At 49.4% G+C, this 13409-nt stretch overlaps 1 protein-coding gene across 1 annotated transcript; it reads right to left on the reverse strand.

Annotated features, from left to right (window-relative positions):
- Positions 1-5262: 5262 nt before the first annotated feature.
- LOC101045044 (uncharacterized protein CXorf49-like) lies at positions 5263-12351 on the reverse strand. Its single transcript, XM_003944463.3, is given in 7 exon segments — positions 5263-5398; positions 9225-9322; positions 9610-9686; positions 10241-10397; positions 10963-12057; positions 12060-12125; positions 12127-12351. Coding segments are annotated over 7 exon segments (1854 nt in total).
- Positions 12352-13409: the final 1058 nt, after the last annotated feature.

The following is a 13409-nucleotide window of genomic DNA, read 5'->3' on the forward strand; positions in this document are numbered from 1 at the left end:
TCAGAAGATAGGCAATAACAAACTCCTCCAAGCTAAAGGAGCATGTTCTAACCCAATGCAAGGAAGCTAAGAATCTTGAAAAAAGGTTAGAGGAATTGTTACCTAGAATAACAAGTTTAGAGAAGAATGTAAATGACCTGATGGAGCTGAAAAACAGCACGAAAACTTGATGAAGCATACACAAGTATCAATAGCTGAATCGATCAAGCAGAAGAAAGGATATCAGAGATTGAAGATCAACTAATGAAACAAAGTGTGAAGACAAGATTAGAGGAAAAAGAATGAAAAGAAATGAACAAAGCCTCCAAGAAATACAGGACTATGTGAAAAGAACACACCTATGTTTGATCGGTGTACCGGAAAGTGATGGGGAGAATGGAACTAAGTTGGAAAACACTCTTCAGGACATTATCCAGGAGAACTTCCCCAATCTAGCAAGACATGCCAACATTTAAATTCAGGAAACAAAGAAAACACCACAGAGATACTCTTTGAGAAGAGCAACCCCAAGACACATAATCGTCAGATTGGCCAAGGTTGAAATGAAGGAAAAAATGTTAAAGGCAGCCAGACAGAAAGATCGGGTTACTCACAAAGGGAAGTCCATCAGACTAACAGAGAATCTCTCTGCAGAAACCCTACAAGCCAGAAGAGAGTCAGGGCCAATATTCAACATTCTTAAAGAAAAGAATTTTCAACCCAGAGTTTCATATCCAGCCAATCTAAGCTTCATATGCGAAGGAGAAATAAATCCTTGACAGACAAGCAAATGCTGAGAGATTTTGTCACCACCAGGCCTGCCTTACAAGAGCTCCTGAAGGAAGCACTAAACATGGAAAGGAAAAACTGGTACCAGGCACTGCAAAGACATACCAAATTGTAAAGACCATTGACACTGTAAAGAAACTGCATCAATTAATGGGCAAAACAACCAGCTAGCATCATAATGACAGTACCAAATTCACACATAACAATATTAACTTTAAATGTAAATGGACTAAATGCCCCAATTAAAAGACACAGACTGGCAAATTGGATAAAGAGTCAATACTCATTGGTGTGCTGTATTCAGGAGACCCATCTCACGTGCAAAGACACACATAGGGTCAAAATAAAGGGATGGAGGAAGATTTACTAAGCAAATGGAAAGCAAAAAGGCAGGGGTTGCAATCCTAGTCTCTGATAAAACAGACTTTAAACCAACAAAAATTTAAAAAGACAAAAAAAAGGGCATTATATAATGGTAAAGGGATCAATGCAACGAGAAGAATTAACTATCCTAACTCTATATGCACCCAATACAGGAGCATCTAGATGCATAAAGCAAGTTCTTAATGACCTACAAAGAGATTTAGACTCCCACACAATAATAGTGGGAGACTTTCACACCCCACTGTCAATATTAGACAGATCAACAAGACAGAAAATGAAGAAGGCTATTCAGGACTTGAATTCAGCTCTGGACCAAGCAGACCTAATAGACATTTACAGAACTCTCCACCACAAATGAACAGAATATACATTCTTCTCAGCACCATATCACACTTATTCTAAAATCGACCACATAATTGGAAGTAAAACACTCCTCAGCAAATGCAAAAGAATGGAAATCATAACAAACAGTCTCTCAGACCACAGTGCAATCAAATTAGAGCTCCGGATTAAGAAACTCACTCAAAACTGCACAACTACATGGAAACTGAACAACCTGCTCCTGAATGACTGCTGGGTAAATAACAAAATGAGGGCAGAAATCAGTAAGTTCTTTGAAAACAGTGAGAAAAAAGACACACCGTACCAGAATCTCTGGGACACAGCTAAAGCAGTGTTTACAGGGAAATTCATAGCACTGAATGACCACAGGAGAAAGCAGGAAAGATCTAAAATCGACACCCTCACATCACAATTAAAAGAACTAGAGAAGCAAGAGCAAACAAATTCAAATGCCAGCAGAAGACAAGAAATAACTAAGATCAGAGCAGCAGAACTGAAGGAGAGAGAGACATGAAAAACCCTTCAAAAAAAAAAATCAATGAATCCAGGAGCTAGTTTTTTGAGAAGATCAACAATATAGACTGCTAGCCAAACTAATGAATAAGAAAAGAGAGAAGAATAAATACACACAATAAAAAATGAGAAAGGAGATATCACCACGAATCCCACAGAAATACAAACTACCCCCAGAGAATACTATAAATACCTCTAAGCAAATAAACAAGAAAATCTTGAAGAAATGGATAAATTCCTGGACACATACACCCTCCGAAGACTAAGTCAGGAAGAAGTCACATCCCTGAATAGACCAATAACAAGGTCTGAAATTGAGGCAGTAATTAATAGCCAACCAACCAAAAAATCCCAGGACCAGATGGATTCACAGCTGAATTCTACCAGAGGTACAAAAAGGAGCTATTACCATTCCTTCTGAAATTATTCCAAACGATGCAAAAAGAGGGACTCCTCACTGACTCATTGCATAATGCCAGCATCATCCTGATACCAAAACCTGGCAGACACACACAGAAAAATGAAATTTCAGGCCAGTATCTCTGAGGAACATCGATGTAAAAATCCTCAGCAAAATACTGGCAAACCAAATTCGGCAGCACATCAAAAACCTTATCCACCACAATCGAGTTGGCTTCATCCCTGGGATGCAAGGCTGGTTGAACATACACAAATTAATAAACGTAATCCATCACATAAACAGAACCAATGACGAATAAGACATGTTTATCTCAATAGATGCAGAAAAGGCCTTTGATAAAATTCAACACTCCTTACTGCTAAAAACTCTCAATAAACTAGGTCCTGATGGAACGTATCTCAAAATAATAAGAGCTATTTATGATAAACCTATAACCAATATCATACTGAATGCACATAAGCTGTAAGCATTACCTTTGAAAACCGGCACAAGACAAGGATGTCCCCTCTCAGCACTCCTATTAAACATAGTATTGGAAGTTCTGGCCAGGGCAATCAGGCAAGAGAAAGAAATGAAGGGTATTCACATAGGAAGAGAGGAAGTCAAATTGTCTCTGTTTGCAGATTACATGGTTGTGTATTTAGAAGACCCCATCATCTCAGCCTAAAATCTCCTTAAGCTGATAAGCAACTTCAGCAGATTGTCAGGATACAAAATGAATGTGCAAAAATCATAAGCATTCCTATACACCAATAATAAACAGAGAGCCAAATCATGAGTGAACTCCCATTCACAATTGCTACAAAGAGAGTTAAACACTGAGGAATACAAGTTATAAAGGATGTGAAGGACCTCTTCAAGGAGAACTACAAACCACTGTTCAAAGAAATAAGAGAGGCCACAAACAAATGGAAAAACGTTCCATGCTCATGGATAGGAAGAATCAATATTGTGAAAATGGCCATACTGCCCAAAGTAATTTGTAGATTCAATGTTATCCCCATCAAGCTACCATTGACTTTCTTCGCAGAATTGGAAAAAACTACTTTACATTTCATATGGAACCAAAAAAGCCTGTATAGCCACGACAAGCCTAAGCAAAAAAAAACAAAAACAAAAACGAAAACAAACAAACAAAAACACCACCACAACAACAGCAACAAAGCTGCAGGCATCACACTATAACACTACCTGACTTTAAACTATACTACAAGGTTACAGTAACGAAAACAGCATACTAGTACCAAAACAGATATATAGGCCAATGAAACAGAATGGAGGCCTCAGAAATAATGCCACACATCTGCAACTTCTTGATCTTTGACAAACCTGACAAAAACAAGCAATGGGGAAAGGATTTCCTATTTAATAAATGGTGTTGGGAAAACTGACTAGCCTATGCAGAAAACTGAAACTGGACTGCTTCCTTACACCTTCTACAAAAATTAACTCAAGATGGATTTAAGACTGAAATGTAAGACTAAAAACCTTAAAAACCCTGGAAGAAAACCTAGACAGTACCATTCAGGACATGGGCATGGGCAAAGACTTCATGACTAAAACAACAAAAGCAATGACAACAAAAGCCAAAATTGACAAATGGAATCTAATTAAACTAAAGAGCTCTGCACAGCAAAATAAACTATCATCAGAGTGAACGGGCAACCTACAGAATGGGAGAAAAGTTTTGCAATCTATCCACCTGACAAAGGGCTAATGGCCAGAATTTACAAAGAACTTAAAGAAATTTACAAGAAAGAAAAAAAAAAAAACAAACAACCCCATCAAAAAGTGAGATGAAGGATATGGACAGACACTTCTCAAAAGAAGAGATTTTTGTGGCCAAAAAATGTGAAAAAAAAAAAAAAAAAAAAAAAAAGCTCATCATCACTGGTCATTAGAGAAAAGCAAATCAAAACTACAATGATATAACATCTCATGCCAGTTAGAATGGCGATCATTAAGAAGTCAGGAAACAACAGATGCTGGAGAGGATGTGGAGAAATAGGAATGCTTTTACACTGTTGGTGGGAGTGTAAATTAGTTCAACCATTGTGGAAGACAGTGTGGTGATTCTTCAAGGATCTAGAACCAGAAATACCATTTGACCCAGCAATTCTATTACTGGGTATATACCCAAAGGATTGTAAATCATTATACTATAAAGACACATGCACACACATGTTCATTGCAGCTCTGTTTACAACAGCGACTCAGAACCAGCCCAAAGGGATAGACTGGATGAAGAAAATGTGGCACATATACACCATGGAATACTATGCAGCCACAAAAAAGGATGGATTTGTCTTTTGCAGGGACATGGATGAAGCTGGAAACCATTCTCAGCAAACTAACACAAGAACAGAAAATCAAACACCGAATGTTCTCACTCATAAATAGGAGTTGAACAATGGGAATACATGGACACAGGGAGGGGAACATCACACACCAGAGCCTGTTGGGGGATCAGGGGCTAAGGGGAGGAATAGCGTTAGGAGAAATACCTAATGTAGATGACCGGCTGATGGGTGCAGCAAACCACCAAGGCACATGTATACGTATGTAACATACCTGTATGTTCTGCACATGTATCCCAGAACTTAAAGTATAATTTAAAATATATTTACACATAATTTTACATTTAACTGCCTCTAACTTTTATATCTTGGTGAGGGTTGTTAACTGGGAATTATTAATCCTTTGAAAAAAATGAGTGATTATTGGAAAAGTCAGCAGAGTACCTCTGGGGTGTGCAAAGGAGGAAGTAGTGATCAGGGTGGGGCAAACGGGAGGGTTCCAAAACCCTGCCAACCTTCTGTTCCTTGCTCTGCATGTTAGTGACCGGACTTCAACATTGCATAACCACAGGGGCACTGTTCACACTGGATCGTGTGAACAGGGCACCCTGGAATCCTGCAGATAGAGTTTGCACGGATGCCCTGGCGGCCACAGCCTACATGGCTGTTGTACCTGGCAAACACAGGTGTGGGAGAAAGGAGTTCTCGGAATGGAGGTTGAGGACAGATGTGCATGAGGTTGTCCGAGTTCACCCAGGAGTGTGTTCCAGGTGGGCTAAAGTCCGTGGCTGTTACTCACCATGGCCACTGTGATCCTACGATTGCCATCTCACATCCCCGTGTGCAGTGCCCTGGGCCTGCGCCACGGCCTGGACGGCCACCCTTGGGGACTCTGGCTGGTGGGCATCCTAGGAGACCCACACATCTTTGTCCCTAGCTGGAGTCTGAAGAGGATAGGCTCTTTTCTGCTGGCAGAGTGAGAGTTCCCATCTGGAGATGTCCCTGTGGGAACCCTGGCACCTGGTGCAGGTGGGATTCTGCTCAGGGCTCCACCACTGTGGCTGCATCAAGGGCAGGCACGCAGCTCGGCAGACCTCCAGAGCCCGTCTGAGCTGAGTGGCAGGACAAGGCAGGAGGAGGGGGGTCTAAGACTCTTCAGGCCAGGCCCCACATTCTTCTTGGTGGGAGAGGAGGCTTGAGGGAAAAGCAAGAGGGGGGCACTGAATGAGGGGAGGGACTGGACCTCCTTCTCTCCATTGGGGCCCAGATGGATTCTGCTAATCCCAGGAGCCTCAGTTTCTGCACTTATTTCCCCTAGAAGCGGAAGGCTCTGCCTGACCATGGCCTGAGCCAATTCCAGCTTTCTGAGAGTCTGTACACCCGTCCCTGTGTTTGGGGATATCCCCTTCATCCCATTCCACGCCCTCCTAGGTGTTAGAATTGAACAGCACCTCTTGTGAAAGGTAGATCTCAGCCCTGCTTTTGCCATTCCATCCTTCACGGGTCCTTCACCACAGCTTCCACTCCATAAATCAGCCCTTTCTACCTCAAGGGAGAGCACCCTGATTAATTTGATTCCCAAGTGGATGCATACCCAGAACCAGCTCTGTCCGCAGCTCATCACACTCCTTCCCCTCTCCTGAATGTTCTCCTCAACACCTCCAGGGCAGAATGCACCAAAGCCCAAACAGACCACACCAAATAAGCCCCGCGTTTACTTGATCTCTGTCCCATGTTACCCCAATATTACTGAGCTTCCCCAGCTGCCACCCTGGGAGATTTTTTCAAACGTTCTCAGGCTAATTCAGAGCTCCCCATCTTACCCTGGGAGATTTTCCTAACATTCTCGGCCTACTTCCAGGCTCCTGGCTAACTCACCTGGGGGATTTTTTTCTCAAACGTTCCTGGGCTACTTTCGAGCTCCCCAGTTTACCCCGGGGATTTTTTTCTAATAGTACTCGGGATACCTTCAGCTTAGCCTCTCCTTTCTCCATTGCTCAGGCAACTCTTTATCCCTGGTTCGAGTCCCTACACTTGGGCACCACTTAATGAGATCCAGCTCCGACAGGAGACCTCCACCCAGGTGGCACTGAAGGTATTTCAGAGGCAGACACCCAGATAGTACAACAGAATGGATCTATCCTGGCGAGCCAACAGCCTAAGAGCTTGCGGGGCTGACAGCTCTCCAAACTGACGGCTTCGAGCAGCCTTTAATCCACGTATTTATTTGCTCTTAGTCAGGTGATTCTCATTAATATACAGGTGTTCTATTTTTACTTATAACTTAAAAATACATAAGGTAGGCAGCTATTACTCGCCTACCACTAATCACAAACTAAAAGTATCTTCCATAGGGGAGCCATGGGGGCAGAGTAAACTTAATGTTCCTCAGCAGGAGCATGCAGGGGTGCACACACACATACACATGATAACCTTGAATGGTATCTGCATTTCTCCTGTCTTCGTCTGCTCAACACCCAGTCTCTTGGCAATGGGATCTGGCAGAACCTATATGTACCTCCTCTCTGGAACCGGAATCTGTGCCCAAGTCTGGGGCCTGCCCAGCCCATGATTCCAGCTGAAGGAAGGAAGTGATCCCAACTGTCAGGGAGGGTGAAGGGCAAACAGGGAGCTCAACGAAATCTCATGTGACCTTGAAGGCAGTCTGGAACAGTGAGCAAGGACACGGAAGCATCCTGTCCAGAAAACCTGAGGCCTTAGGTGTGGAGGAACAATATTTGACAGAGACTATCCAAGAACAGCCATGCCTAGCATCCACGCTTGCCGTGGAAAGCAGCTGACCGTTTTCAAATCAAGGGTCTGGAGCCAACTGGCTGCAGAAGGCGCTGTTGGCTGCTGATAGGACACCAAGAATCAGTTTGGCTCCAGAACAGACCATTGCCCCTACCTCCAACCAAGAGACTACCCGGCCCTTTTCTTCCAAGCTCCCTGTTGGCCACCCACCGGGATGTGGCTTCTGCCTCCACCTGGCTACTGAAACTGAGGAGGAGACCTGACGGGATTGGGTAACAGGTTCAAAGGTGACGGCTGAGAGAGGAACTGAGGATGCTGTGAGGGTTCCTGGCCCAGATGACCTGTGTGCGGGTGCTGGCACCGGAGGGACAGAATAGTTCCAGAAAGAGGACTGGGCCCCTGAGAGGAGAGGATGGGCTCTGTCGTGTTCCACAACAGCACAGAAATAACCATGCAGGAAAGGTCTCCTGTGTCAGGCCACGGGGGAGAGCAAGGATGCTTTTGACGGTAAGGATGGTGACAGGGCAGAACCGGGACAGTGAACCCCAGGTGGAAAGGCAAGAGAGACCCAGCTCTGGAAGGAGGCTGTCAGTTACTACTGAAGTGGAGGGAGAATAGCACTGAAGAAGGGGATCTGTGAGACCCTAAAGTACGAGGAGAAGGGGAGGGACCATGAGCAGGGCATGTCGAGGAAAGGGAGAAAATGCTCCTTTGGTCAGACAGGGCCCCCACAGCACCTGGACCCAGGGCACTATGGTGAGCCCCAGTGCAGGGCTGCTGCCTAGAGGCCGGCCCAGGCACTCAGCAGGGAGAGGCCCACCACAGAGATCCAGGGGAACTGTTTCCAGCGCCAGGGAAAGGAGCAACACCTCACACCCCCCAACACTCCCAACAATCGCAGAGAGGGCAGACCACAGACCACAGAATATGAGAACAATTTTATTTGAAACTGCTTTGAACTGCATCAGGAAGGGTGAAATGCAGTGGAAGGGAGGCAGCCCTGGTGGAAGAGGATACCGAGAAAAGCAGCTTGGCTACAGGTCTGGGGCTCCAAAGCCAGCAGCTGCTTGTCTTATCGGAAGACTGACTCCATTCTGTGAAAGACAGAGGCTCAGGCACCGACCCCCAGCCAGGGCCAGCCCACAGCCCTCCTATGCTACCGGGATTGTGGCAAGGGGCATGATGTGTTCAACACTCACTTCAAAAGTCTTTAAACTTGTTGAGAAAGCATCTCACGGCTCCTGAAACGAGAGGCAGAACCGGGCACTCTAGACCCAGTGAAACAGAAAGCCACCCCCTGCTCCCGTGGGGAACCAACCGCCTAGCCCTGCAACATGAAACTCCAGCAGCCCTGGGACTGACTCACCCACCCGTCATCTGAATTAAGTGTGGAAATGCCTTCTAAGCGGGAAAGTGGTTCTGAGGTGTTGGGGCATCCCAGAACCGTTCAGAACGTGTTTCCAAGACAGATACGCCAGCCACCAAGCAAAAACCGCACAAGCCGTACCAGGCAGCAGTTAAAGGGAAAACACACGTGGTATCTCTAATGGCCCTAAGAGAAGGAGATCTCTGGGACTCGTGGACAAAGTGTACATGGAGTTCAGACGACCCTTGCTGTCTGTGCACACCCCCGGCTGGAAAGGCACGGAAGGCTCCAGGGCCAGGCCTGCTTGGTTCTCTTCCCCAGAGGAAAGTCAGTCCCGGTGATGCAGCCTGCACCTGCACCCCACCCCCACCCTCGGCACCTGCAGGAAGACAGCACTGCCCATCCCTGCCCCAGCCAGGGCTCCGTCAGACCTAGCCGCTCTGTAAGATGTTCTATTTCCCTCTGCAGCCATATGCACTAGACCGCCAGACACGGGAGGAAGAGAAATGGTTAGTCAATTCTGGGCCCCTCTCTCCCTGTCCTCCCTCTCTCCCCCAGCCCTTACAGCAGCCATAGTCTGCAGCCCGTTGGTGAGGTGGGTTGGCATGGAACCCTCAGTCGAAAAGAGGCACCTCCCCTCTGTGGGGTGTGGAGGTGGAGTCTGGGGCATGGGGTGTGGGGGGATGCAGAAATCAGTTTAACCTGGACACGGATCCCACCACATAGTGTGGACCTCTATTTCCAGGAGCTACACAAAGCATTACCCGGAGACATCCCTGGGCTCCGGGGGGTGGCTGCTGTCTTTCCGGTGTTGGAGGATGGACAGCTGGCTGCTGGCCACCTGAAAGAGAACACAAAATCCAGCTTCTAACTCTCCCAGTGAGGAGGAAAGGGCCTGGCGGTGTCTAACCTGAGGCAGCATCACCCTCTGCTGGCAACACTTTGGCCCTGCTCTGCCCAGCAGCTCCAACCTTCCCTGTGGGACCGCCTTCCGTGTTCCCCAGTGTGGGCCCATGTGCTGCACCTGTGACCCCCTGCATTGTGACTCCCGGTTGGACGCCAGCAGCGCAGCAGCCATAGGCAGGCCCAGGGACGGCCAGTGTGGCTGAGCAGGACTTAACAGAAAAGGGCTCAGTGCCGCTGAAAGTCTCCTTGCAGAGTTGGAGTTTGGGGCGCTGCTCCAAAGCAGCCCTCATCACACAAAGCCCACTCAGAGACGACGAGGTGGCTTAAAGCCAGCCCCATCGACAGCCCGTTTCCCATGGGACAGCAGCCTGGGTGGGAAGGGAAGCCTGGGAACAAGGCTGAGCCCCCAGAAGCGACAGAGCCAGAGGTTTCCCTCCCTCCCCGATCCCTCTCCCGTCCACCCCTATCAAACCGGTGAGATGTGATCACCGGAGCGGGCACCGCGTCTGAGCAGGAGGCCTCCCAGGCTGTAGGCCGAGGGCTCTGAAGTTCCTGGAACTTGTGGAGGTTTGATGTTGGTCTGGCCACTGCTGAAGTCTCCAAGACGTGTGGACGGGCAAGACAGCCCTGGTCTCTGTGGGGGAGGCTAAAACAGAAATTTCGGAGTCGCTCTGGCGGTGGGGGCGCGCGGTGAGTACACGTCGGGAGGGGTTGTGGTACGGTGGAGACTCTGGAGCCTAATCTCATTAGCACTTTCTCCCTCAGTCAGCCTCAGGCCAGGAGGTAGAGCCCAGCCTGGGAAAACACTGGGGACACTGAGGTAGTCTGGGACCCCTGCCAGCCAGCTCGGGCAACAGCTAAGGAAGGAGGAATCAGGAAGCTGATGAGCCTAGACGGCCCGGGGTTGTGCCCCACACTTGAAGGGGCCGCCCCATCCAAACCAGCTGCCAGCCCTGCCTTCCATCCCAGCTCCTGTCTGGAGGAGGAGGCAGGACCTGCCCGTCACACACCTAGTACCCCTTTAACCTGTACCCCTATGACAAAGGTCCCCATCGGGCATTCTAGTGTCCCTGGGCTCCCGATGACAACCCTTGAGCAAGGGACAGAGGGGGCATGGGTAAACAGGTGTGTGCTGGAAGAGAGGAGGCATGGGGGGAGACACAGGAGGACGACTTTGAAGAGGGAGAGGAGGGCGAGAAGGGTTTACTCACTTGGGCCCCCGGGACGTCATCTCTATGTGGGCCATTATCCTCTCTGGCCGCAGCCTGGGACTCCCTGGTCCTACTTCCTGTGGCTTTCCTCCTGGCAGGGCTGCTGTGCTTAGGCTTTTGGGGTTTCTTGGACATCCCCTGCAGCCGCACACCTGAGAATGGCGGGAAGGTGGCCGGCTCCTGGGGAGTGGCTGAGAGTCTCTCTGGGCGGATAGGAAATGTTCTCCCCGGGGCCAGTTGAGAGGCACCTCCTTGGGGTTTCTTCTCCTGGGCCATCTTCGTCTTCCGAGGGCCCCGGGGCGGGGCCCCTGCCGTGACAGCTCCTCAGCAGCTGGGCCTGACCTCCACCTTTCCCCGGGCCCAGCTCTGCATTTTCTTCCAGGAAGAGGTCTCCAGCTCTCCCACAGCCGGCCTCTCCACAAGTGGAGTGAGTCCGCGCGGAGCAGAGGTCAGGAAAGGGCCTGGCGCCGGCGGGAAGCTGCCGGCGCTGCCTCCGTGTGCCTGCTGTTTTCTTGGGGCTCTGGGCTTGGCCTGGCTCCCTCCGTTGCGGCGACTGCCCACCCTCATCGTCCGCAAGTCGCAGCTCTCATCTGTGGAATCAGAGTCTTCCACAGACAGCACGGCGGGGCCTTTCGCGGAGGGTTGCTGGGGATCCACGCGGACTCTCCATCTGCTCTTCGAGCCCCTTTGCAGGTGCTGCCAGGCTGGGCCTGCCCCAGGACCAGTGACGTGGCGAGGGCCGGCCGAGGCATGATGCCTTTTTCCAGGCCTGGGGCCCAGTGCGCCTCTCTCACTGGGACCGACCTCCAGTCCCGCCCAGTTGTCAGCGGACCCTCTGGCAGCGGCGCCTTCTGGGGACGGGTGTCCCTGGACGCTGGTGGGTGGCACGATGGCGGCTGGCTCCTCGGCCAGGTAGGACGAGCAGTCCACAGCGTCCCCTTGGTCGTCGACCGGGGTGCCAGGCGGGGCTTCCCGGCCCCAGAGCATCACCCTTTCCTCCTCTATCAATTCGCTGTCTGACTCCACACTGATGCCACTCGGATCTGCGAACCCACCCTCGCCCTCGCTCTTGCACACACTGCTTCGCAGCACCCCAAATGAAGGCTGTGGATGTGGCCGTGGCCCAGTGGTGCTCCTGAGCTTGCAGTGAGGGCGCCAGCCTTGTTCACCACCCTCTGGGCCGAAACTTGCCTCCAAAAAGGACACCTCCTTGGAGGAACTTACAGCCCCAGTCCAGTCAGCATGGGCTGTGTGGAGACGGTCTTCCTGGTAACGGTGGGAGGGGAGAGTTAAGCCCAGGCAAGCCCAGCTGAGGGGGCCACGCAACAGGAACAGGAAGGCCTGCGGGACACCACAGCCCTCAGCACAGGCGACAGATGTCCCTGACATCTCACGGCTTCTGCGCACCCTCTAAGCCCGCAGTGCCCCTTCTCACTGGTGTGTCCTTCGCCAGCCAGCGCACCCCTTGTTGGGCGAGGTCTCTGAGCTTTACCCAATCGGGACATGGGTGCTTGGTTTGCCCGGACACCTGTCATTTGATTGGTTGCGCTCCATTTAGAGTGGGCACTGGAGCTCTCCACCCACCTCTTTCTTGCTATCCTGCCGCCTCTGGCCAGGCACCTACTTTCCAAGGAGAGCCATCTGTAAGGCAGGGGTCAAGGGGAGAGCTGTCTCCAGGTCATCAGTTTGGGGGAGTAAATGTCATGATGCACGTTAAGCACCCGGAGCACAGAGGAGCTGCAAGCATCCGTTCTACACCAAGAGGTAGCACCCAATAGGAACATGGGCAGGGAGGCCCACAGTCAAGAAGCAGAGGTTTTAGGGTTGTTTCTGCTAGTGCGGTGAAAAACCCCATTGTCGTCTTCCTAGGGACTCACTCGCTGTGTTGAACCAGTAACGGCTTTGAGTAACACGGACATCTTAACTAACTTCCCCTTCATGAACACGAGATGTGTCTTTCCTCAGTGTTCGATCGGTTTCATTATGCCCACCTTTTACCTCCCTGGATAAATGTATTCCGAAGGGTTTTGTTCTTTTCCTGGTATTCTAAATACATTGGTTTACCGTGTATCTTTTTCTGATAGTTTGTTGTTAGGGCATAGAAATGCGAGTGATTTTCGCATGTTACTTTTCCATTCTGCAACTTCACTGGCTTTGTCTATTAGTTTTGACCATTTTTTGGTGGAGTGCACGTTAGGGTTTTCTCCATGTGAGATCATGTCATCTGCAGGCAGAGATAATTGAGCTTCTTACTTTGCAATTTGTATGCCTTTTATTTCTTTTTCTTACAATAGGTGGTCAAATTGGCACGTGGCTGTGTGCCCAGGAGAGTTGATTGGCATGTGAGTGTGGCGGTTTGGCAGGCCAGAGTTTTTCCATCTCTCCCAGCCTCCCTCACTCCACTGTCGTTTATTCAATGAAGTGTGAAGTCCAACCAATGGTCTAGG

This window comes from Saimiri boliviensis, chromosome X (genome assembly GCF_048565385.1).
Source record: "Saimiri boliviensis isolate mSaiBol1 chromosome X, mSaiBol1.pri, whole genome shotgun sequence".
NCBI lineage: Eukaryota > Metazoa > Chordata > Mammalia > Primates > Cebidae > Saimiri > Saimiri boliviensis.